The 25,923-nt window shown below is 42.5% G+C and overlaps 1 protein-coding gene across 14 annotated transcripts in view; it reads left to right on the forward strand.

The window, feature by feature from the left end:
- DOCK10 (dedicator of cytokinesis 10) overlaps positions 1-25,923 on the forward strand; it is a 245,037-nt gene that overhangs the window by 35,840 nt on the left and 183,274 nt on the right. For 7 of the 14 annotated variants that reach the window (XM_073359906.1, XM_073359915.1, XM_073359908.1 and 4 more), the window contains exon 1: positions 7,354-8,690. The exons of 1 other annotated variant lie outside the window; for it this stretch is intronic. In XM_073359906.1, coding sequence (XP_073216007.1) covers positions 8,529-8,690 — 162 coding nt within the window. In that variant the 5' untranslated portion in view covers positions 7,354-8,528. Of the gene's footprint in view, positions 1-7,348; positions 8,691-25,923 lie in introns of those variants that run through there. 6 more of the 14 variants (XM_073359916.1, XM_073359922.1, XM_073359918.1 and 3 more) reach the window with 5 other exon arrangements.

The following is a 25,923-nucleotide window of genomic DNA, read 5'->3' on the forward strand; positions in this document are numbered from 1 at the left end:
GCTTTCCCTCTCAGACAGCTTTTTGCTGAGAAACAGGGTGGAATTCTTGATCCGGTCCTTCCTGCATTAAAACTGCTCCTACACCACGCTCGGAGGCATCTGTGCTTACTAGGAACGGTTTGTCAAAGTCTGGGGCCCTTAGCACAGGGTCAGACATGAGTGTCGCTTTAAGCTGGTGAAAGGCCTTCTGACACTCTTTGGTCCACTGAGTGGCATTTCACTGTTTCTTTTTGGTTAGGTCTGTCAGTGGGGCGGCGATTTGGCTATATTGCGGTACAAATCACCTGTAATATCCGGCCAAGCCTGTCAAGGTTCCTCCCCCACTCTGAACTCTAGGGTACAGATGTGGGGACCTGCATGAAAAACCTCCTAAGCTTATCTTTACCAGCTTAGGTCAAAACTTCCCCAAGGTACAAAATATTACCCCCGTTATCCTTGGAATGGCCGCTACCACCACCAAACTAATACTGGTTACTGGGGAAGAGCTGTTTGGACGCGTCCTTCCCCCCAAAATACTTCCCAAAACCTTGCACCCCACTTCCTGGACAAGGTTTGGTAAAAAGCCTCACCAATTTGCCTAGGTGACTACAGACCCAGACCCTTGGATCTTAAGAACAATGAACAATCCTCCCAACACTTGCACTCCCCCTTTCCTGGGAAATGTTGGATAAAAAGCCTCACCAATTTGCATAGGTGACCACAGACCCAAACCCTTGGATCTGAGAACAATGAAAAAGCATTCAGTGTTTTACAAGAAGACTTTTAATAAAAAATAGAAGTAAATAGAAATAAAGAAATTCCCCCTGTAAAATCAGGATGGTATATATCTTACAGGGTAATTAGATTCAAAAACATAGAGAACCCCTCTAGGCAAAACCTTAAGTTACAAAAAAGATACACAGACAGAAATAGTTATTCTATTCAGCACAATTCTTTTCTCAGCCATTTAAAGAAATCATAATCTAACACATACCTAGCTAGATTACTTACTAAAAGTTCTAAGACTCCATTCCTGTTCTGTCCCCGGCCAAAACGACTACAGACAGACACAGACCCTTTGTTTCTCTCCCTCCTCCCAGCTTTTTGAAAGTATCTTGTCTCCTCATTGGTCATTTTGGTCAGGTGCCAGCGAGGTTACCTTTAGCTTCTTAACCCTTTACAGGTGAGAGGAGCTTTCCCCTGGCCAGGAGGGATTTCAAAGGGGTTTACCCTTCCCTTTATATTTATGACAAAGCCTAAGAAGGATTGGACCAGTTTCTTTAACTTTGGGACAGGCCACTTCTGGATAGCATCCACTTTGGCCTGTAGGGGGTTGATAGTTCCTTGACCCACCTGGTGTCCAACGTAAGTCACTCTGTTTAGGCCTATTTGACACTTCTTAGCCTTAACATTTAGTCTTGCCTCCCTTATGCACTCAAGGACTTTTTGTAGATGTTCCAGGTGGTCTGCCCAGGAATCTGAAAATATGGCCACATTGTCAAGGTAGGTGACTACATATTCTGCTGATCCCACTAGGAGACCATCTACAAGTCTTCGGAAGGTGGTGGGTGCATTCCGCAGCCCGAAAGGGAGTACATTAAATTCATACAACCCGAGATGTGTGGTGAAGGCTGACCTTTCCTTGGCGGATTCATCTAGTGGTACCTGCCAGTATCCCTTGGTAAAGTCCAAGGTAGAGATGAACTGGGCCCATCCCAGTTTCTCTAATAGTTCATCTGTGCGTGGCATTGGATGGTTGTCTGGGCGAGTTACGTTTTTGTGTGGACTACCATAAGCTAAATGCTGTATTTCCCCATCTGGTTTGGGAACTAGAACCACTGGAGATGCCCATGCACTTTCAGAGGGGCGGATTACACCCATCTGTAACATATCCTGGATCTCCCATTCTATAGCAGTTTTAGCTTGAGGAGACACCCGGTAAGGTTGGACTTTAATTGGGTGAGCATTACCTGTGTCAATGGAGTGGTATGCCCATTCAGTCAGTCCTGGGGTGGCTGAGAACGTCGGCGCGTAGCTGGTGCATAGCTCCTTGATCTGCTGTTGCTGCATACGCCCAAGGGTCATGGAGAGGTTCACCTCTTCCACACCACCAGCACTTTTCCCTTCAGAGTGGACACCTTCAGGCCACTCAGCATCATCTCCTCCCTGGGCTGTAAACAGACAGACCTTTAATTCTCTTGAATAAAAGGGCTTTAGAGAATTAATATGGTACACCTTAGGCTTTTGGTTGGAGGTGGTGAATGCTATGAGATAATTAACAGTTCCCAGGTACTCCTGGACCATGAATGGCCCTTCCCACGACACTTCCATTTTATGGGCCTGGAGCGCCTTTAAGACCATGACCTGATCCCCTGCTTTGAAGGAACGCTCTCTGGCGTGTTTATCATACCAGGCTTTTTGCTCTTTTTGAGCATCCTGTAGGTTTTCTTTAGCAAGGGCTAAAGAGGTTTGGAGGGTGTTTTTGTAGGTTGGTTACAAAGTCCGGAATGTTAGTTCCTGGAGAAGGTGTAAACCCCTCCCATTGCTGTTTCACCAACTGTAATGGCCCCTTAACCTCGCGGCCATATACAGGTTCAAATGGTGAAAACCCTAAATTGGGATGTGGTACAGCTCTGTAGGCAAAGAGCAACTGCTGCAACACTAGGTCCCAATCATTGGAGTGCTCATTTACGTATCATGGCCCCCAAAGTTCCATTAACCTTCTCCACCATGCCATTTGTTTGATAATGGTAAGGAGTGGCAACCAAGTGATTTACCCCATGAGCTTCCCAAAGGTTTTTCATAGTTCCTGCCAGGAAATTAGTTCCTGCATCTGTGAGGATGTCGGAGGGCCAACCTACCCTGGCAAAAATGTCTGCTAGTGCCTGGCACACACTTTTAGCCCTGGTGTTGCTTAGAGCTACTGCTTCTGGCCATCGGGTGGCAAAATCCATGGAAGTCAGTATGTACTGCTTTCCTCTGGGTGTCTTTTTCAGAAAAGGACCCAGAATATCCACAGCTACTCGCTGAAATGGAACCTCAATGATGGGGAGTGGCTGGAGAGGGGCTTTGACCTGGTCTTGGGGTTTTCCCACTCTTCGGCATACCTCACAAGACTGGACATAAGTAGAGACATCCTTGCCCATTCCCTCCCAGTGGAATGACGTCCCCAAATGGTCTTTGGTCCTGTTCACCCCAGCATAGCCACTAGGATGATCGTGGGCTAAGCTCAAGAGCTTTACCCGGTACTTAGTTGGAACTACCAACTGTCTCTGAGGATGCCAGTCTTCCTGATGTCCACCAGAAAGAAAGAAAGAAAGAAAGAAAGAGTTTCCTTGTATAAAAGTCCTCTTTCTACAACAAATCTGGGTCGATTAGAAGAGCTGAGAGGTGGTGGGTTGCTCCGGGCTGCCGTCCAAGCTCTCTGGAGGCTTTCATCTGCTTCCTGTTTGGTCTGGAACTGTTCCTTTGATGCTGGAGACATCAGTTCCTCATTGGATTGTGGACCTAGGCTTGGTCCCTCTGGAAGCGATGTAGGGGATGGGGCTGTTTCCGTTGACTGTGAACCTCTCTCCGCTGGTGCTCTATGTTGGGGTTCAGACTCCGGCTGAGCCTCTGGTGTAGGGTTATTGGCCGCTGCCGGTTCAGGTTTGCTGGGGCTCTCAGGTGTTGGGGTTGCAAGTAGTGGATTCAGTGCTGGCAATGGGTTTGGTGCTGGTTGTTCCGCTGGTTCCGGTTCTGGGACTGGCTCTGTCTGGGTTTCTGGGACAGGATCCACTATTGCTGTTGCAGACATTGGCCTGGTGTCCGGGTCCATCACCTCTGACCGGGACCTGGTAGAAGTTTCCGGAACAGAGCTAGGCGTGACGGCTTGTTTAGCCTGGCTGCGGGTGACCACTCCCACCCTCTTGGCTAGCTTCACATGTTTGGCTAAGTCTTCCCCCAACAGCATGGGAATGGGATAATCATTGTAGACTTCAAAAGTCCACGTTCCTGACCAGCCCTTGTACTAGACAGGCAACTTGGCTGTAGGCAAATTGAAAGAGTTGGACTTGAAGGGTTGAATCGTCACTTGGATCTCTGGTTTGCTTATATTGGGGTCCACTAAGGAAGCATGGATAGCTGACACTTGTGCTCCGGTGTCCCTCCACGCGGTGACCTTCTTCCCACCCACACTCCCAGATACCCTCGGAGCAGAGGGAAACTGTGAGATATCTGGGCCTGAGGGACCTCTGGTGTGATTCCGGTGCAATGAACTGTAATCTGTTGGGGTTCTTGGGGCAGTTGGCCTTTACATGCCTCGGCTCGTTACATTTAAAACATTGTCCAACTGACGGGTCACTGGGGCGAGGTGGGTTGCTGGAGAATGGTGTGGCGGGACAATAAGGTGGCTGGAGGGTTCCTTGGGGGGTAGTTGTGGCCTTGGGCTGCCCCCGGTAGTAGGGTGTGGTCTGAGGTTGTCCCTTCTGGTATACACTCCAATTGTGACCAGTTTTTTTCTTTTCTGCCACCTCCACCTATTTGGCTCCAATCTCCCCTGCCTCGATTACAGTTTTGGGCTTCCCATCTAGGATGAATCTTTCTATTTCCTCAGGAACACCCTCTAAGAACTGCTCCATTTGCATTAGGAAGGGAAAATTTACTGGAGATTTAACACTTGCTCCTGATATCCAGGCATCCCAATGTTTCACAGTGTGGTAGGCATGTCGGGTAAATGACACGTCTGCTTTCCACCGTAGGGCTCTGAATCGCCGACGGGAACGCTTGGGTGTTAGCCCCATTCTGACTCTTGACTGGTTTTAAACAGTTCATACTGGTTCATATGTTCCTTAGGCATTTCAGCCACCACCTCAGCTAAGGATCCACTGAGCTGCGGCCTCAGCTCCACCATGTACTGGTCTGTAGAGATGCTGTACCCAAGGCAGGCCCTTTCGAAGTTTTCTAAGAAGGCCTCAGTATCCTCGCCTGCCTTGTAGGTGGGGAACTTTCTGGGATGGGAAGTGGTACCTGGAGAAGGATTGCTAGGGTTTGTTGGTATATTCTGCTGAACCTTTTTCCTTCTCCATCTCCAGTGCATGCTTCCTCTCTTTTTCCTTCTCCTCCAGTTCTTTGTCCCTTGCCTCCATAGCTCTCCTATGGGCAGCTTCTTGGTTCTTTTCTGTCTCTCTCGCTGCCTCCAGTTCTCTCCTATGGGCAGCCTCTTTGGCTGTTTCTGCCTTGGGTTCTGTCATGTTTGCCTCTCTGTTTTTAACTAACTTTATACCCGAGAGTTAGAAATAAAACAAACAGCTTGTCTTGTAAAATTTTGCTGTGCTGTAATATGATACCTATATTCTCTGATAGTGATTATCAGCCTACAGAAAAATCCTTAACAAACAAACAAACCTAACACCTTTGTCTCCAGTCAAATAGACAGAAAACCCCTCTAGTTGCTCTTAGGTAAAAAAAAAAAAAAAAAAAAAAAAAAAACTTCTTCAGGTCTGTGAAGACTTGTGAATTTCCCTGCAGAAGTAACTACCCTGCCTTTAGGTAGAGAAAACTCCAGCTCACAAAAGACAATTCCCTTTTGTCTCTGCTCTGGCCCCCAAGCAGAGACACAAAAAAAAAAAAAAAAAAAAAGCCTCTAACTGCTTTCAGCTTAAAATCTGCTTTCCAGCAGCCCAAAGGAGAAAAAAAAAATTTCCTTTTTAAAATCTGTGCTTCTGGTTCAAAAAATCTCAAATTGATCTCAAAATGATTTCAAGTTAATCCACTGCTCTGCCACCATGTCAAGGTTCCTTCCCCACTCTGAACTCTAGGGTACAGATGTGGGGACCTGCATGAATACCCCCTAAGATTATTTTACCAGCTTAGGTTAAAACTTCCCCAAGGTACAAACTATTTTACTTTTTGTCCTTGGACTTTATTGCTGCCACCATCAAGCATCTAACAAATATATAACAGGAAAAGAGTGCACCTGGAAATGTCTTTCCCCCCAAACTCCTCCCCAAACCTTACACTCCCTTTCCTGGGGAAGGCTTGATAAAAATCCTCACCAATTTCAATAGGTGAACACAGACCCAAATCCTTGGATCTTAAGACCAATGAAAAAGCAATCAGGTTCTTAAAAGAGAATTTTAATGAAAGAAAAAGTAAAAGAAAAACCTCTGTAAAATCAGGATGGTAAATACCTTACAGGGTAGTCAGATTCAAAACATAAAGAATCCCTCTAGGCAAAACCTTAAGTTACAAAAAGACGCAGAAACAGGAATATACATTCCATTCAGCACAGCTTATTTTATCAGCCATTTAAACAAAACAGAATCTAATGCATATCTGGCTAGATTACTTACTAAATTCTAAGACTCCCTTCCTTTTCTGTTCCTGGCAATGGCATCCCACAGACAGAGAGAACCTTTGTTTCTCCCCCTCCAGCTTTGAAAGTATCTTGTCTCCTCATTGGTCATTTTGGTCAGGTGCCAGTGAGGTTATCCTAGCTTCTTAACCCTTTCCAGGTGAAAGGGTTTTTCCTCTGGCCAGGAGGGATTTAAAGGTGTTTACCCTTCCCTTTATATTTATGACAGCAACCCACAAGGCAGTACAGCAGTCACCATAACAGCCAGCTACAAAAGCTGTGCAGGAAATAAACCAGACTCAGATTGATGCTCCTGGAATTAGTTAGGAATTTGTGTCCCACAGGCTTCCAAGTGTATTTTGTGCTTGGCCAAGGTGTCAACTCCAGTACTGGAGCAGATTGGGTATTGATGAAAATATAAACAATGCCCCCAAAACAGGTGAGATTACTGATTTGGTATGGAAATTACACAGCTGTGCCACTGGGCTGCTGTGATCCCATTAGAAAAGTTAGACTTATAAGTGTATTCATGACGTGGGGCCTCCTCTTTAGTGTGAACATTTATGTATGATGGTTTTGTCTATATGAGAGTGAACGTCTGTGCCCAGTGAGAGAGCTGGAGGTAGAAGAGCCAGGATTGTTTTATGTTAGGACTGAGGTGCATTGACAAAGCTGTGAGTGAGTTTGTGCAGTGCCTGCCCATGCTAATAGCTTTTTTTCTATAAGTACTGAAAAGAGATAGAGACAAGAAATACTGGCAGCAAGTGCAATGCTTTTAAAGAACACATTTCACTTCTCTGGCAAATGCTTTAATTAAAATGATGTTGTCTTTTGACAGATTACTGGGCAATTAAAGCCTAATCAAACCCAGCATACAATGGTCCTATGGAACAGTGTGGGTCCTATTCCCATTTTATGCTTAAAGGAACAGTATTTCCAAACATCATAGTAACAGAAAATTACTGGCCTGCTCATGCCCCCATGCAAATCACTGGCCAAACTCTCATTGCCTTCAATATGAACAGCCCCTTTATGTAATATAATTGTATTTTTGGATGCATATTTGTTTAAGGGAAAGCTGCTGCATTGGAAACCCTATTTGGAAATTCTTAGTTCACATTTTAAGAGAAATCCATTTTCTGCGAGATATTTTTAGTGCTAACTTCCTCTGAAGCACTATTGCCTTACACTATATATCATTAGATGTTGATATGTTTCCAAGCTGATCATATGATTTCTAAGCACAGCTTTTACTGCTTTCTGAATGACTTGTCTGGCAGGAGTCAGAAGGCTAAGTTGTTAACTGCTAACAGCTTCTTTTCTTTGCCTGAATTCTTACTGATAAAACATTAGAACAGCTTACAATTACCTTTCTTAGAAGGTCAGCTGTGCTTTATTCAGCTTAAGACCTCATTAGCAAAGATCCTTCTTCACACAAGCTGCCTATGTAAATGTAAAAATGTATTAGTCTGCAGAACAACTGCATGTGTGGGAACACACAACAACTATATTACTGAGAGGCATTTCAGAGCTGAACACTGGCATTTCTCATTGAGACACTGATATTTCAACATGACCTGGGAGAAACAGTCCATATTTTTGCATTTATTATTGCTCATTACATTTTCCAACTCAAGTAAGTTCACTGTATTTCAGAAAATGACAAGACGTAAAAATTGCAGCTCAGATCCTTCAGTGAGCCATAGCCAGTTTCTTTTCTCAGGAAAAACACCCTAAATGGAGAATTTTATAAATCTGTCTGTCTGTCAGTGCTAAGTTTACTGATTTGATACCATTAATTATTTTCCTGCACGTGATTATTACCAGTCATTTAAACTGCTCCTGTCAATTTTTAACAAACAGCTGGTTTATTTGAACTGGGAATTTTAATGCTTTCAGTTCCATTAAACTGGAATCAGAGAAGGATTATTATAAAAGACAGGAAGCAAATGTTCTGACATGAATTCGGAAGCACACAGAGAGAAAAATATCTTAATACTACATGCGTGTGTTTAGTTTCAGTGGATCAGATCAAATCTTTCCTATATCTGCATCCAAGCTATTTGGTTGTGATCAGATGATCAGAATTCAAGGAGGCGATTGGAGAGCTAACTGGCTGCAGCTGCATTGTAGGCTGTTTTCAGGGACAAGGAGCCACTGTTTTTCAAACATAGCATAAACATAGAAGTTATTTTGTAGGCTTCAGGATGCAGATATGGGTTGTGCTGCCAGCATTGTTCTGCTTCAAGCCTTTCGTTCTGTGGTACAGAGGAACTGTCCACATATTTGTAGACGACGACAACAGGAATTGTCACATGAAATTCTGCCACTGGATAGTGATGATGAAATGAACAGACCTAGAATCCTCACCATAATGGTACAGTATACTTTTAGCAAACAGACATAGCTGACAGGATTATTATTACAGATGTTATATGATTTATTGACTTTAACTATGTAGATGGAGGAAAAGAGCATTAGATAGACTGTTTGCAAGTGTGTACTAGCTTTCTGGTAGATTTGCTGTCTTTGTTATCAGAGCTGAAATTTTACTTTCATCTATAGCTAGAACTGTGAACTGCACATATGCTGCCTAAAAAGCAACACTGTTATTAACTTTCCTTTGTGTTTTGTGTTATAAGATATATTGCAAGCATTAGAACCATAATATTGTTTAAAGTATCTTATTTCACACTCTGAATTCCAAAGAGCCAGCTCAGAAATTGTGCACTAAGTCTGTTCATCATAGGAAACTTTGCCTCAACCAGGATGCAGACAGAATGTATAGCAAGGTGTATGCAAATTACTTTCCATAGGTCCTGCAACAGGCTGTTTGTATGATAAAAATCCTTTGCTGATTTTTTAGTTCCAAACTCTGAGCTACCCTTAAATGAAAAAATAAAATTTGTTAGCTAGCTAGTGAGTTTCTTGGTTCTGTATCTCCTTGTTTTGAAAGATTATCAGCCTTTAAATGAGTGTTGTTTGCTTTCTAAATTAGACATTTATTTTTAACTTAAGCTGTGATTGAAATAAAACAAGCACTGCAGGTCATTTATTAGGATTCTGTTTGATCAATCAATGTGTGACAGAGCATTTCCTTATTTAAAGCACTGTTTGAGATGAAGAATATATGAACTACTTCGTTACTGCAGTTCCTCTCTGGATATAGACACTGTTATAATTTTCAGAATTTTGAAAGGTTTGGATCTAAGTGCTGAGTTATAATCACTTGTCGTCTCTTATATAACAATTTGATACTGTATTACCATTATGTAGTAATCATATTAGAAAACCACTGCAGTCATTATTATAGACAGTACATCAGAGCCATCATGTACATCATTTGAATGATACAAAGAGACTCGTCACTAAAGCACATTATAAAGAAGTCCAGAGTGTGTTCACTGATCCCTTACCTTATCATTATGCATGTTGATTTGTATATAAGTGGGCACTGGGAACAATAGGTAATTTATACCTATTGTGAGATGAACAGAGCGTTAGAAATACTGTGTTGCAGTCATGGTAACTATGGTAAGACACATTGGGTCAGATCCTAGTAATGCCAGCTTACAGCGGCTGAAGATCTGGCCCAGTATTCATGGTGTTGATAACTTGTCATGGCAACAAAAGGGACTCTTTTCATCACTGTAGCTCTGATATCTTAAATCTGTTGTTTTAAACTCTGGTTCCCATATAATGCACAGTTTATTCCTTCAGTTAAAAGTTAAATAACTGCCCAAAGAGAAATTTAAAAATAATTGTGTCTCTGACACTAGTAGTTACTAGGATTGCATAGAATATGCTGTGACAAGGGACCTAAAGAAAGTGCAGTGTGAGAAAGTACTGACCACCCCATTTAATCTGTTATAATGCTTAGAGTAAAAGCATAGAGTCTTGTTTCAGTTCAGATTGGAGCTGATGTGCAATGCATTTTGGTAGCCCTGTCACAGTCCCAAATTACATATAATCTGGGCTGCATCACCCCCGCACCCCCCCACCCCCGGGAGAGGGGGCTAAGAAAGAGGATCTCCCTGCAAAGATCCCCTTGCAGTGTTCCTCCCAGATCATATTGTCAGGGGGTGGGATTTACCCCCACATGGAATGAAATGTGGGGTCTACCCACAAACCTGAGGGATTCTTAGGAATCCATAGGAGGTCAGTGCCAACCAGAGGGCCCTCCGCCAGCAGCCCATGTCCATTCCCCACAGAGCTGTGCTTCCAGGGATTCCTTCTGATCTCAAACGGATTTCCGTACTACAAAAGTGGCCCTGCAAAACAGGTACTTGAGACATAACTTCTCATGGGCCAGATCAGTTAGCGTGTGTTGCTTGGGCCCCACCTTCACCCAACGTGAGGCCACTCACTTTTATCAACAGCCCACTCAGTGTCCCCCGCCACCCCCCGTGCAGATCTGTATCCCACAGAAATCCCCCATAAGGCATCTTAGTAAATTGAGGGGAGGACATTGTTGATCCCCACTTCCTTGTGGGAGAGGGGAGATTTGGGTGCAAAGTCTAGCTCTCCATTTGGGCTGGTTTAGGTTTAGACTAGATTGAGAGTGTTGCCCACCAAAAAAGCTACTGAGCAGTAACAGGCTAAAATAAATGGTCTTTCCCTTGTGCATGTTTTTTTTGTTTCCCCAGATCTGAGGGATTATTTCATTCTACCATTAAAAGCAGTTAGTTACCATTTAAGTTAAATAGGATTGCACCTGAAATAAATTGCTATCAAGCTTTGCAGTTAAACTCTGTAATGATATGGAGCATGAGTAACTTCAAAAGAAAGAGCTGCTTTAGAATTCTTAAACATGGCAATAATATACAGTACTGTTTTTAGTAGATTTCATATGTTCGTTGAAAGGGCAGCATGAGAAAGAAGAATGATTGAAGGCTGCTTAATCCTAGTAAAATGTATGTATGAGCCTAACAGAATCTTGCTTGGTCTGTGACAGATCAGTGAAGTTTATGTATGGATAATGTGCTAGAGACTGTTACACGGACATGCAATAGAGCATTTGCATCCAACTAACGTTGGTCACGTTACAATGATTTCAGGAGCTAAAGTGATCGTGCCTGGTTTATTATGACGTTTTCATATTTGAAGGTACTAAGGGATTTGGATGCCCAAGGAATGCAGGATCAGGTCCTAAAAATACGACATACACCAAAAATAATTACATTTTGTGGCCGGATCCTCAGCTGTTGTAATCCAGTATTTCAGTGGAGCTGTCAGCTGAAGATCTGGTCCTGTGTCTCGAGGCACTTAGTCCATCTTTCACGGGAGAGTGAGTCCCATTTAACCTTTGTGCTTGTTGCACTGGAAATAGACGATAGGATAAGAATTTATTTCAGTATTAAGGTATTCAGAGAAGATTGTATTTTTTAAAGTATCTTCTATATGGAATAACTGCTCCAAGCATCCCTCTTGCTTCATACCTTGTGGAATTGTTTTCTCAAGCCTATTTATTACGTGGACCAGAAGTGAAATTTGTAAGTCACATGATCTAGATTAGAGAGCACTCTCTGAAGCACTGAATACAGCAATTTACCCCCAAAGTACTTCTAACAACTGGGCACCTGTACTTTATGTTCTACAGTTTTATAAATTAGCTTACACTTGCATCCCTCTTCATTCATCAACACAAACATTCTAATGTGGTTGTGGTTATCTCAGGAATTGTGCTTTACCACATCACATTCAGTAGGGTCAAGGATTCAGGGAGATGCAGGAGGATTTGGTTCCCCATTTTAATATGATTTCAGCCATTTGGCAAATGTAGGTGAAAGGAAAAAAGAGAGAGGAAGAGAAAAAGAAGGCAGAAAAATGAAAGAGAACCTCTCTTTATTTTTTCCACGGTAAACATCTGATGAAGTGAGCTGTAGCTCACGAAAGCTCATGCTCAAATAAATTGGTTAGTCTCTAAGGTGCCACAAGTACTCCTTTTCTCTCTTTATGAAGTTCATTTATTGCACATCAACTGACAAGGTCCTCTCGGTTCCTCAGCTCATGATGACTTTCACTTGAACATTTGATTCTTATTTATTATTTGTATTATGGTAACACCTAGAGCCTAGCTCCAACAGTGCTAGGCACTGCACCCACATAAAAAGATGGTCTGTGCCTCAAAGGGCATACATTTTCAGTATAAGATGAGAGACAGCAGGATACAGCAAGCAGACAAGGGAAACACAAGGTAACAGTGAGATAATTGTAAGTGTAATGGTCTGTGACCACTGTTTACCAACTGCCTAGTCATTGACATGAGCTTTATCACATTCACAGCAGAGGATTCTAGCATTCTAGTCATTACAGAAGACCAGTCTGATGTCTTTGTTGGCTGATTTTTTCAATTTATATTATATTATATTTATATAAATCCTGATTAGATGGATTACTAATCATTGTCTTAGATGTATCCCTAAAGGTACTTATATCTGGGAAATGGTATAAATGAGACAAGAAAAACAGAAAGAACTGCCTGATGGCTGAGGATATAACCTTGTCTCTGAACCTGAACAGAATCCTGGAGCCACAGGAAATGAGCATCCAGTGACCACTCAGGAGTTGTATGAATTGATTCAGTGTGATCAGTGGCTCAGCACTTAGAAGTCCATCACATTAATTCATACATCTTAGGAGGATATCCCATTGATGACCTCACTCCAATTCACTATGAAATCAACAATGTGCTTGTGTGGGTGTGAGCTTAAAAAAATCAGCACAGAATATAAACAATCATAAACAGTATGTGTGTAAGGGGAAAAACAAAAAAAGAAGAGACTCAAGCAAAGGAAAAAGTACTAAAAAGGAATGAATACCTCTCTGTATGTAGATTTTATTTAGAACTATGCAAATCAGTTGGTAGGTAAAGTGTTTAGAAAGGGAGGGGTAACATTTGGGGAGAAATTTTGCTTCGAAAGCACATGACTGAAAAGATCTTGAATTTTGCCTCCTGGATTGCTCTTTGTCTTTTCTGATGATACATGCTGTTGTATTTGTGACAGCTGATAGAATAAGAACAAAGGTTGATATTTGTTGAGGATACAATGGTTTTTCTCAATGTCCAGTTATACCCAAGCCAATAAGCTTTGTACTTTTATCAACATACTATGACTTGAACTCAGCAATAGCAAAATAATCATACTTAACTCCTGTATAACATTTTTCATCCCTTGATCTCAATGCACTTTGAAAAGCAAGGGAAGTATCATTATTCCCCTTTGTATACATGGACAAACAGAGAGGTTTGAAGTGACTTTCCCAAGTATGCTGTATGGGTCAGTGGCAGATACAGGTCAGATTCGGCTCTCTGTTACACAGGTGACAATCTGGAGAAAGTCTGTTGGGACAGATTCTCATCTCACTTGCATTGATGTAAATCGGAAGTAACTCCATGGATGTCAGTGGAACTGTATATCTATAAAACCAGTGAGAGTGAGATGAGAGTCAGGCCCAGTATGTTTTCACAGGGTCTGGAGACAGAGCCTTGTTGTGTGTCTGAAATGTAACTCGACAAAAGTGTTCTTCAGGTTCTGTTGCATAATACTTATTAATTTACATGTAAATTTTAATCTGTGGTGCACTTATCATTGCATCATATGTAGGCATTTACTTAATTAAAACCAATATAGTATCTGTACACCCTATAATAATTACCATCAATAGGTGCCCATCCCTACACATAATTTCAAGATCTCCCAACCATAATTCAGTATTAAGCAAACCCTTGGCCAAATAGAGGAGACTAGCACATTGTTCTGAAGGTCAGTAATCTAGGTTCTACTGGATGCCAACTCCGTGTGACAGAAAAGCTGTCTCTTAATTAGCCAAATTCTCTAGGGCTTGAGAGATCAAAATCAACAGTGCAAATAAAATATATATTATTTTTCCTTTTAGGGGTAAACTTTCATGTTTATCTTGATTTGTGAACACATTTGACATTTTCCTTTATGCTTTAGGTATAGGCAGGGCTTAAATTCAGCTGGAGTCCTCCAGAGTAGAGCTTCAGTAAATATTTTCAAACCCATGAGAGCCCCAGCAAGCCTCATGGGGAAGAAGCCCCAAGCCTTAGGGCTCTAGAAAATATTCTGTGAGAATTTAATCCATGGATATAGGGCCTTATCATACTCCCATTGCATACAATGGGAATTTTGCCATGGACTTGAGGAGGAAGCAGGCCTTTACTTTATATAAATTGTTGGCAAAAGAGTTTGGGAGTAGGGGAAGTAATGTAAATGATACATACAATGCATTTGTCCCATGAAAAGTTACTCTCCAACAGTACTATTGTGGGATTCCTTGATTATTGCTTTTCAGAGACTTTTTTCATGTAACAAATGATCTACACGCTCAGTGATGACTTCTCAACCTACTGAGTTCAGTAGGCTTGCACAGTTGTAATTGGTTGGAACTTAACAAACAATTCTGTTGATGGTGGATGAGAAGGTATAGAATCCATCTCACTCAGTCTGAGCTGGGTTGGGTATGCTGTGTTAAAAGAAGTAAACTTCTTTTGCCAGTGTAGTCAGTAAGAATTGTTGAACAAGTGCAGGGAGTAGTAAGAAGTAAGTAAGTAACTCAGTAAGAAATAGCCATTTTTACATAGTCACTTTTCAAAGTAAGGTGCATTTTCATTCTCTACAGCACTGTAATTCTGCTTAAAGGGTGCATATTATCTGAAAAGTGACTGTTCACTCAGTTCTGAGCAGATCTTCTCCTTTGGATATCACTAGTTATGCCTCTGATAACTTCAGTGACACATTTATTATTTATTTAATTATTTATTTTCTCCTTCTGTTAGACCTGCACAGACAGTTCTAATACAACAGAATGAACTGGATTTTATTCTGGCTTGCACACTTATGGAATTGTTAACTGAATTCTGGTGGTGGAATATTAAATGTGTGTGTTCAGAAAGCTAGAGTTGAATAAGCAAAGCATCCTCCCACAGGGCAAAGAAGAGCCTGTCTCTTGTTTGTGAGAGGTAACTTATCTATTATTAAGCAATCTGCAGTTGTACAATGGAGGCAGAAATTAAGGGAACAGAGAAAAGTCTGTGGCAGTATCATCCTGCAAAAGCAACAATGTTTAACTAAGGGTGCTGTGCTTAAGCAATTTGTAATAGTATAATATGTTGCATATATATGGTAATTCACAGGTCTGAAATGCTCTTCAATAAATAATTTTAAATAATTTGTTCTCCATAATGTCCCTGTAAGATAAGATTGTTTGTTCTATTACCCCAATTTTACAAATGGGGAAATTGAGACAAAGTAAAGTGACTTGTGCAAGGCTACGCAGCAAGAAGGTTGTAGAGATGGGAACAAAATTCAGGATTTCCTGACTTTGATCATTTGTAGCCACATATTTCTCTGTTCTTCCCAGAGCCTCACATTGTGAACACATTTATACACAAATATGTTCACATGCGTGTTTGAGCTACTTATCTGGACCACCGTCTCTGATTCCTTGTCAACAATTCTGTCTGACTCTAGTTCCAATAAGCTATAAAAGAGATTGAATTCTCTAGTTGCTCTTCAGATTCATCTCTTGATTTGCCAGTCCATGAGTTCATGTCTTCTGAGGCTGCAAAGCTACACACGTGCATGTAGAGAGAATGGATGCAAGGAAGGAGATTCCCATGGAGGATGTCCTGGACCCTTGGACTTGGGGGAATGAGTACTCTTTAGGGTGGGACCTCTTTTGATCCTGACATGTTACTTCACATAGGACCCACCCAAACGAAACTACCCAAGAAGGCAATTCCTGCATTGATGATTGTTCTCTCTCTTCTTCGTATAACAATTTCATGTAAACCAGTGTGCCGATATTCCCTGAGGACCAACTATGGGTAGAATTTCTTTTCTCGCAGTAAAGAGGTAGATATAGATGTAAATGTTAAGACAGAGACACACTAGTCAGAAATAATCACAAATATTTTTCCTGCAGTCTCTAATATTCCCAAATCTCCATAATAATAAATTAAAGAATCCATCTTTCCTTGGTGCAAAGAGGCAGAATCATTGGCTTCAGCAGATGGACCCAGATTTACACTTCAGTAGATAAAGCAGTGACCCTAAGATCAATAGATAGAATCTGAACTCAGGAGTTCTACAATGTGAAATTGACTATGTTGTATATCTTCCTAGATTCAAAAGTCTGTGCTAGTGCATTATTTTACCCTATTGTACCATGGAGATTCTGTTGTTTCCTATTAAATATATACCATTACCATTGTTAATACATCGTTAGCAGTATGGTTTAAAGATTTTAAGTGAAGCAATGTTTTGCTGGTAGTCTATTTTTTGCCAAAACAAAGCCATTTCACCCTTCTCCTGTTAGACCAAAACCAAACCAAAATCTGAGTTTCAACTTATCGCTTGATGGCTTTTATTTTGTGGCTAATGTACTCCCTTGCCTCCTCAATCTCTTTTCCGAGAAATCTATTGGCAAATTTTACTTCCAGGGGTAAGTACTAAGAGTAAAACTCAGCCTAACAGCAGCCTGCAGTAAACAAGTCCAGCTTTTAGAAAAGTCTCTGGGCCAAAGTGACAAACTAGTATAACTTAATTTGAACTGATTTGACACTCTATGCAAAATGAGTGTAACTGGATGGCATTTAGGTACCAAACTGATGGGTGTGTTCTACAAACCTAGGCAAGTGAATATTTTACAAGCCAAGAGGGTGCAGCAGGAAAAGCAACTGACAAAGAGGATGTAAAGTAGAGAAGCACTTCCCCCACCATCGCCTCTGCCCAGATTTAATTTACTCCCTGTACCATCAGAGCTCCCAGTCTCCATTTCTATTCACTAAAAAAGCCTGAAGTTGATTCAAATAGAATGCAAAGTAAATGTATGTTGTTCTGCACACCCTCAGAATGCCATAGCAGTGCCAGTTTGACTACTTTGCCATTAACATTCACATCCATTTCCTGACCAATGTACTGTATGCCCAATACATATCTTACACCAGCATTTATACCACTGCTTGACTTTGGCTCAATTTTTTATCTTGTTTCTACCAATGTAAATGCAGACTAGCTTGAGTAGAGTTCTGCTGGATTTAAATGGATATAAATGACTCTGTCCCAAAGTCTCTGGTTGCACACATGGGTGTGTTGACTTAACCTGGAAACAAGCAAGCACTGTAAGAGATCTAATGCATGAGCACTGTAAAGAGAAATGAACTATCTGAAAAAGCCAGCCATTGGCGGGGAAGGGGTGGGGAAAAGAGAGAGAGACAGAAAGAGATCAAGAGGCAAGGGAGAGCTGATTGAGGAGAAAGAGGGAAGTCAAGTGTAAAATACTTTTTTCTTCTCATCTCAAATAAAACTGGTATGTTGCTGTTAAAATATATATTTGTAAAATTTACTTTTTAATCACTGGCTCTCATTAATTTGTCTTGATGCAGCAAGATGTTCCAATCAATGACATGGCTTTTTTTCTTCTTTTTCTACCTGGAAGATGCTTGGGGCTTTTTTTTTTTTTTTAAAAGGCCTATTCTTCCCTTCTTTCCACCCCTCGCCCCCCCCCCCCCCAGAAAAAAGCCTTGATTGCTGGATAAATATTTATCCAGCTCACTCTTGGTTAGGTTAGAAAACTGAAGGAAGGGAGTGTGCCAAAGCTGTTCCTGCTGTTCCAGGTTCAGATACAGTTTTTCTTCATCATCAAGCAATCGCAACTCACAGGGCTTTATTCTGGTCTCTGCTATACCCATGTAAATCCAGAATAGCTCCATCAAAGTCATCAGTGTGGCTTATTTCAGAATCTGGCCCCATGCAAATGGCCACTGCTCTTGGAAGACTGGTAGGTTAATCAACAAACAATTACTCTCCCAATTTTCTAGCTGACCCCCATCAAATGAATGGCTTCTAATGCCTGCAGAAGTTGCACCTTATTAAGTACCCTTCCTAGCAGCCATAATTTTGGCCAGAGGAGTAGGGGAAAATGACAATGTCTCCTGCAGGAACCTTCCTCCCTGTCTTTGCACAACAACATCCTCTAAACAGTTCCAGGGTTCATTCTTATAAGAACGGAAAAAGGGTGGTTGGTGTGTGTGGGGGGTGGGGGGTGGAGGGAATGGAAGAGGAGGTAGAGGGGTCAGATTTTGCTGTTGATCAAGTTTAGGTACTGAATGGCTGAGGGATAAAGTGGTGATTGGATATAGAGATTTTCACCTGTAGATCATTGGTTCAGATCTGACCTAGGCTGGGATACTCACTGAAAGGCATTAACTCTTGATGGCCACTGGTGTGTTATAGTAATGATAAGGTACATTTTGGGCCTGTTAACCTTGACTGTGTCCCTAATATGTGCTCCTAAAAACTGATTTGAAATCTTTTCTAACATTTTACGATTGTGATCTATTATTTAATCCAAAGCACATATTGACAATGATTAATTTGATTGTTTGTTTACTGTATATAGTGTTATACTAAACTAATATCCAATGAAAAATAAACATATTACAGCGTTTTCAGACTTGCTGATGTCTCCAGGATCACTCTGAAACAGTATAAAACATCTTTATAAAACATCTATTTTCTGTTTCCTCTTCCTTCTCTCTGTCTGCCATCTATCACACCCTATTTTTTTCCCATTACTTTTGGTATTTTCTTGAAAGTACAGAGCCAAATTCTGTTCTCAACTACACTGGTATAAATCCAGCCAAATTTACCCTGGGGCTAGGCTTTTGTAATACAGCAATGGTCTGGTCATAGGATTCTTATACATGTCAAGAATGGAACAATTAAAGGAGGTAGAATGGAAAATAGATGTGTTCCTACCTCAGACCAAAACACAGGGCTGCTATCATACAGAACGGTGCATATAATAATTTGAATAGTCTGCTTGACTGTATCAGGGGACTGTTTTGTACAGCACCTAGCACAATGGGATATTGATTCATGACTAGGACTCCTAGGCACTATGATAATACAAATAATAAGTAATAACCTCAGAGGTCAGCTATAAAACTAGCCTATTAGGAGTTGAAGATCATGCCGCTCACCGTTTTCTTTGGCTTTTCTGTAAGGTCTTGGGTTTGATCTATGACCTTGATGTCATCAGGATTTTTGTTTGGTCTAAAGGTAATGTACAGGGGAACACTTTTTTGGTACATATGAAGGAATTGTTTCATTTACAAGGATAAACTCAGTTAGTAGAAATAATTTTTAAAATGTAATTTGCTTGCTCAGGATATCCCCTTTGAGATGTTCCCCCTTAGTATATAATATCTGCAAACATGTTTCAGCAGTGTGTATAGCAGAACTTGGGCCACATCTGCCCTTTGGTACACCCCATTGCAATTGGTTGTGTAGGAGTGACTAAGGGTGGAAATGAGCCCAGTAGCTCTAAGCTTTTGAAACTTAATGTAAGGGGACTGTTGTCCCCTTACTAACATTCAGTGGGAGTGTTTTAGTTTCTAGCTCCCAGTACTAAAGGGGGAAGGGTCAATGGGGAATCAGGACCCTGAGACTGACAGCCCCAGAAACAATGGGGAGAGGCCAATCCTCCAGGTCAGCGTGAATGACAGGGCGGGCAGGCTAATCAGGAGGCCAGGGAGGTCCTGTCCTCCGTGTGAGCTGGAATTGCCTGGGTCAGACAGAGTGGGGCCGAGCTAAGCCGAGCTAAGGAGAAAGTAGGGGCCCAAGCTAAGCTGGGGAGCAGAGCTGTGCCAGATACAGAGTGAGCAGACCCTGTCCTGGGAGCAGAGCTGCAGCCCCAAAGCCAGAGGCACAGCCCAGAGAGAGCAGACTTGCCCTGGGAGGAGAGCTGCAGCAACCAGAGCCAGAGGGGCCAGAAAGCAGGTCAGTGCTGGGAGCAGAGTCACAGAAGCAGCCTGCAGAGCAGACCTGTCCTGGGAGCAGAGCTGTAGCAACCAGAGCCAGAGGGGCCAAAGCAGCAGCCCAGGGAGCTGGAGGCAGAGCAGCAGCAGCGCTGAGACAGAGTGGTGGAGCCTGAGCAGTCCAGAGGTGGATGCGGTGAGCAGCTGCGGAGAGCAAGGGGGGCCCTGGGCAGCGGGCCCAGCACAGGGAGACGCCTCAGCCAAGAGGCTCTGCAGGCCAGGCTTGGATCGTAACCCCGACAGGGCGGGCACAACGCTGGGAAGAAGGGTCCTACCACTTAGAGCCTGAGAGCGTGTGGCCACCACCAAAGCAAGTGTCCAACCCACAGCATCCCTGCAGCACAGTCAGGGCCTGAGAAGAAGGCCTGGGACTTACAAGGAGCAGACTGTGATGTGCCCTGACATTCCAGAGACACTGTTTGTGATGTTCCCTGCCACAGAGCGGGTTGATGTGTTTCCTTTAACCTTTCCCATTTTCCCTTATTCTTTTTAAAATTAATTGTTGATGAAATAACTTGCATTTGCTTTAACTTGTATGTAATGGTCAGTGGGTCAGAGAAGTGCCCAGTGTAGAGAGAGTACCCCGGAGGGGGACACCCTAGCCCCTGTCCTAGGTGACCACAGCAAGGTTGGGGATCGAGCCCCCCAGGAATCCTGGGCCCAGCCTTGTTGGGGTTACGAGGACCCTGCCAGACAGGAGAGTGGAAGGGGAGCCCTCAAGGGCAGGGAGGCCTCTGGGTGAAGGAAGTGGGACCGAGGACTCAGATCCTTTTGCTAGCCCACTTCACTGGGGTAGTGCAGAAGCCAGAAAAGTTCCCCACAAGAGCGGGACTATTCCCCCACTTACATTAAGGACAGGTTCCTAAGTGAGGGATAACAACTAAGCTAACTCATCTCTCCTCCTCCTTTATTTCCAGTGCTGCCATGACCCCAGCTCTTTCCCTGGCTTTCACTCCACCCTTCAACATGCTTAAGGAGCTTTTGTTCATCCCCCTTGGGCACCCACAGCTCCCTAGAAACACCAGGCACCAACATAGAGCATCCAGTCCCCTGTTCTCCATTCATCTGCCAAGTGGCCTCTAAGCATGCATTTGCTCTGTAACCCTGCTACACTAGGGTTGCTGAAGCTACTCTCAACCACCTACCACCAGCAGGTTCTCAGCATTAGGCCAGAGAGTAAAACAGGGTCCCCGAGGAAGTAAGGTGGACAAAGCATGAGCCTGGAGACAGGTTCTGCCAGGAGTGGTACTGCCTACCCTGACCTCAGAACCCTCACCTCTTCTCAGCACAACGTCTGCTATGGGCTTCCTCTCGTCTTTTGGAACTGGCCAGGTAAAAAGAGTAAAGTTCCTTGTAACTGGCCAATCCCTAAGAGTTAAAGACCTAGAATACTACAGGAAATGTTCATAAAACACAGTACATTTCAGCAAGCACTTTTTAAACTGAACATGAGCAGACAATAGGAAAGAATATTTCCTAGCAGAGCCAGTTCTGATATTCGCAAAAAGAAAAGGAGTACTTGTGGCACCTTAGAGACTTAACAAATTTGTTAGTCTCTAAGGTGCCACAAGTACTCCCCATTTCTTTCTGTGAACACAGACTAACACGGCTGCTACTCTGAAACCTCAGTTCTGATATTGGCTTTGTTTGTTTGTGAAGTCTCTGCAGACTTTAATATTTACAAATGTATTTGCTATTCACAATTGTTTGGCAGAACATATTTCAGCCTGTGGCTTGCAGGGTGGATTGATTTAAATCATGGCTATTTAAATCAGGAATTTAAATCATGATTTAAATCGCCACATGGAAAGCCTTGATTTAAATCATCAATTTTAATTAACTTTTCCATTTGTACTTCAGTTATTTTCTAAAGAATGGTGCATTCTCATTGGTTGGCTATAACCATCACCATATGTAGATTTACAACTAAATAGAACCTTTACACTAGATTTGGTACATCTTTTTGCTACCAGTTTGGGTACACTATAACTACATACATTTATTTAAGCAATTAAATGGCTTATTATTTTCAGATTCTTATTACTTGTACATTTTTAGTATGTCAGAAAATGGTGAATGATATATTGCTTATTATTAGATAATTTGTATCAAGCTGCATTGGGATGATAACTGCATTAGAATGGCTAATTAAACACACAAAACAGCATATAAATTTTATTTTTAGTAAACAGAACAATCCTAAAATACAGTATATGACACATTGTGCCATATTTGTAAAGTTTGACCTCAAAAGTTATATGTTTTTTTCTCTGATTCCTTCTTTATAGAGATAAACGGCCTTTAACTCAGAGTTTTTGATAAAGGCTCATGGATTCAGCGTACTTATTTTTAATTTAAATGCTTTAAGAGATTATAATAAGGTTAGGCCTTAACATATTTTGTATTGAATTCAGATTTCATTTTGAACAGGTTTATTTTTAAACTTAAATAGCAAAATAATAAAATCTGAGTTAAATAAAAAATCTGAGATTTTAAATTTTTTTTAAAATAAAATAATTGATTTTTATCCAGCCTGATGGATTGTTGATGAACTGTTTGCTTTGCGTATGTCTTCAGCTCTTTATTGTTAACTCCTTGTATTGTGTGATAGTGTATTGTGTGCACCTAAGTTGCATGGCTTTGTTTCCACTGACTGCATGACAGAACCTTTATTAATAAGGGCAAGGACTTGCGGTGTGACTAATGAATATAGCCATAACTGTGTGCAAACAGCCTTGAACATGGGTTTTCACATGTAGAACACTTATTCTTCGAACACTGATACAAACAGAAAACAATCTGCAGGAATATTTGTGAGCAAGTGAACAAAAAATGGTGCACACAGTAAAACTGAAGAGTTATTTGTAAATAGTACAAATGGTTTGAGAAAGTGCTCAGTTCTAATCTTTATGCAGTAGATCATTATTCATATTAGAATTACTGTAGGACACACCAATTCATAGTATAAAGCTGATGTCTGAGCCATGTGTTAACATCCTTGCTTTTGTCAGTGTGAGTGATACTGTTCACATTTAGTGCAGTTTATTTTTAAATTTATGTATATTTTAGATGTTTGTTCATTAAACAAAAAAGACATGTTTTGACAAACAAACAAAAATTTCCCCCAAAATGTCTGAGAGGTGAGTTGAATTTGTACCAACTCCCAAGGAGAATTTTTACACAGTATTTTTAAACTGCCAAAAACTATTGCATGCTTCAGTCATTTATGGATTCATAGATATTAAGGTCAGAAGGGACCATTATGATCATCTAGTTCGACCTCCTGCACAACGCAGCCCACAGAATCTCACCCACCCACTCCTGCCTGTCAGTTTTCCTTTTAAAAACAAAATTGAAAGCAGTTTAGAGTTATACAAATATGGCAAAGCATTCCAGCCTGGTGATCTTGTACATTATCTGATACATATTTAAGAGACAAGGAGATTTCTTGGGAAGGATTTATTCCAAGGCTGAGACTATATTTGCTTAGTTTAGCACACAAAAGGGAACAGACTGGGAAAGAACTGCAAGCAGGCTCTGCTTTAGTAACTATCCACATCCCTTGCTAATGTAAGGGGACTGTTGCCCCCTTGCTAACATTCAGTGGGGGTGTTTTAGTTGCTAGCTCCCAGTACTTAAAGGGGGAAGGGTCAATGGGGAATCAGGACCCTGAGACTGACAGTCCCTAAGAGCAATGGGGAGAGGCCAATCCTCCAGGTCAGCGTGAATGACAGGGCGGGCAGGCTAATCAGGGAGTCAGGAGGCCAGGGACGTCCCGTCCTCCATGTGAGAGACAGAGACGGGCCGAGCTAAGGAGAAAGCAGGGGCTCAAGCTAAGCTGGGAGCAGAGCTGCAGCCCCAAAGCCAGAGGCACAGCCCAGAGAGAGCAGACTTGCCCTGGGAGCAGAGGTGGAGCAACCAGAGCTAGAGGGGCCAGAAGAGCAGCCCACGAAGCAGGTCAGTGCTGGGAGCAGAGTCACAGAAGCAGCCTGCAGAGAAGACCTGTCCTGGGAGCAGAGCTGTAACAACCAGAGGCAGAGGGGCCAAAGAAGCAGCCCAGGGAGCTGGAGGCAGAGCAGCAGCAGTGCTGAGGCAGACTGGAGCTGGGGCTGGAGCAGTCCAGAGTCGGGTGTTGTGAGCAGCTGAGGAGAGCGAGGGGGACTCTGGGCAGTGGGCCCAGCACAGGGAGACACCTCAGCCAGGAGGCTCTGCAGGCCAGACTCGTGCGTGCAGATTGGTAACCCTGACAGGGCGGGGGCAACGCTGGGAAGAAGGGCCCTGCCACCTAAAGCCTGAGAGCGTGTGGCCACCACCAGAGCGAGTGTCCAACCCACAGCATCCCTGCAGCACAGCCAGGGTCTGAGAAGAAGGTCTGGGACTTACAAGGTGCAGACTGTGAAGTGCCCTGACATTCCAGAGACACTGTTCGTGATGTTCCCTGCCACAGAGCAGGGTGATGTTTCCTTTAACCTTTCCCATTTTCCCTTTTTCTTTTTAAAATTAATTGTTGATTAAATAACTTTTAACTTGTATGTAATGGTCAGTGGCTCAGAGAAGTGCCCAGTGCAGAGAGAGTACCCCGGAGTGGGGACACCCTAGCCCCTGTTCTAAGTGACCACAGCAGGGTTGGGGATCGAGCCCCCCAGGAATCCTGGGCCCAACCTTGTTGGGGTTGTGAGGACCCTGCCAGACAGGAGAGTGGAAGGGGAGTCCTCAAGGGCAGGGAGGCAACTCGGTAAAGGAAGTGGGAGTGAGAATTCAGATCCTTTCGCTAGCCCGCTTCACCGGGGTAGTGCAGAAGCCAGGAAAGTTCCCCACAATAGCGGGACTATTCCCCTGCTTACACTGGCACTTGTTTCTGGTAGATGCAGGATGTATTTGTAGAGAATCAGAAGTTAACCGCTTAGCTTCTGAGCTCCTGACGCTCCCTCCTTTGTTGTGTTTAAATGCTGTTTCATTGAAATCATCAACAGTATGTTCCATGTTGCAGTACTGGTTGAATGGATTAATTGGACTGACATGGTACATAACCCAGCTAGCTGGGTAGAGCCAGATTGTCTCTGTCCCCAGTGTAGGTGTATGTCAAGGTTCCTTCCCCACTCTGAACTCTAGGGTACAGATGTGGGGACCTGCATGAAAGACTCCCTAAGCTTATTCTTACCAGTTTAGGTTAAAAACTTCCTCAAGGTACAAACTTTGCCTTGTCCTTGAACCCTATGCTGTCACCACCAAGCGTGTTAAACAAAGAACCAGGAAAGAGCCCACTTGGAGATGTCTTCCCCCTAAAATATACCCCCAAGACCTACACCCCCTTTCCTGGGGAAGGCTTGATAAAAATCTTCACCAATTTGTACAGGTGAACACAGACCCAAACCTTTGGATCATAAGAACAATGAAAAAACAATCAGGTTCTTAAAAGAAGAATTTTAATTAAAGAAAAGGTAAAAGAATCACCTCTGTAAAATCAGGATGGTAAATACCTTACAGGGTAATCAGATTCAAAACACAGAGAATCCCTTTAGGCAAAACCTTAAGTTACAAAAAGACACAAAAACAGGAATATACATTCCATTCAGCACAGCTATTTACCAGCCATTAAACAAAAGAAATCTAACGCATTTCTAGCTAGATTACTTACTAACTTTTTACAGGAGTTCTGAGCTGCATTCCTGATCTGTTCCCAGCAAAAGCGTCACACAGACAGACCCTTTGCCGCACCCCCCCCCCCACTTTGAAAGTATCTTGTCTCCTCATTGGTCAT

The sequence above is a fragment of the Lepidochelys kempii genome, chromosome 9 (genome assembly GCF_965140265.1).
Source record: "Lepidochelys kempii isolate rLepKem1 chromosome 9, rLepKem1.hap2, whole genome shotgun sequence".
NCBI lineage: Eukaryota > Metazoa > Chordata > Testudines > Cheloniidae > Lepidochelys > Lepidochelys kempii.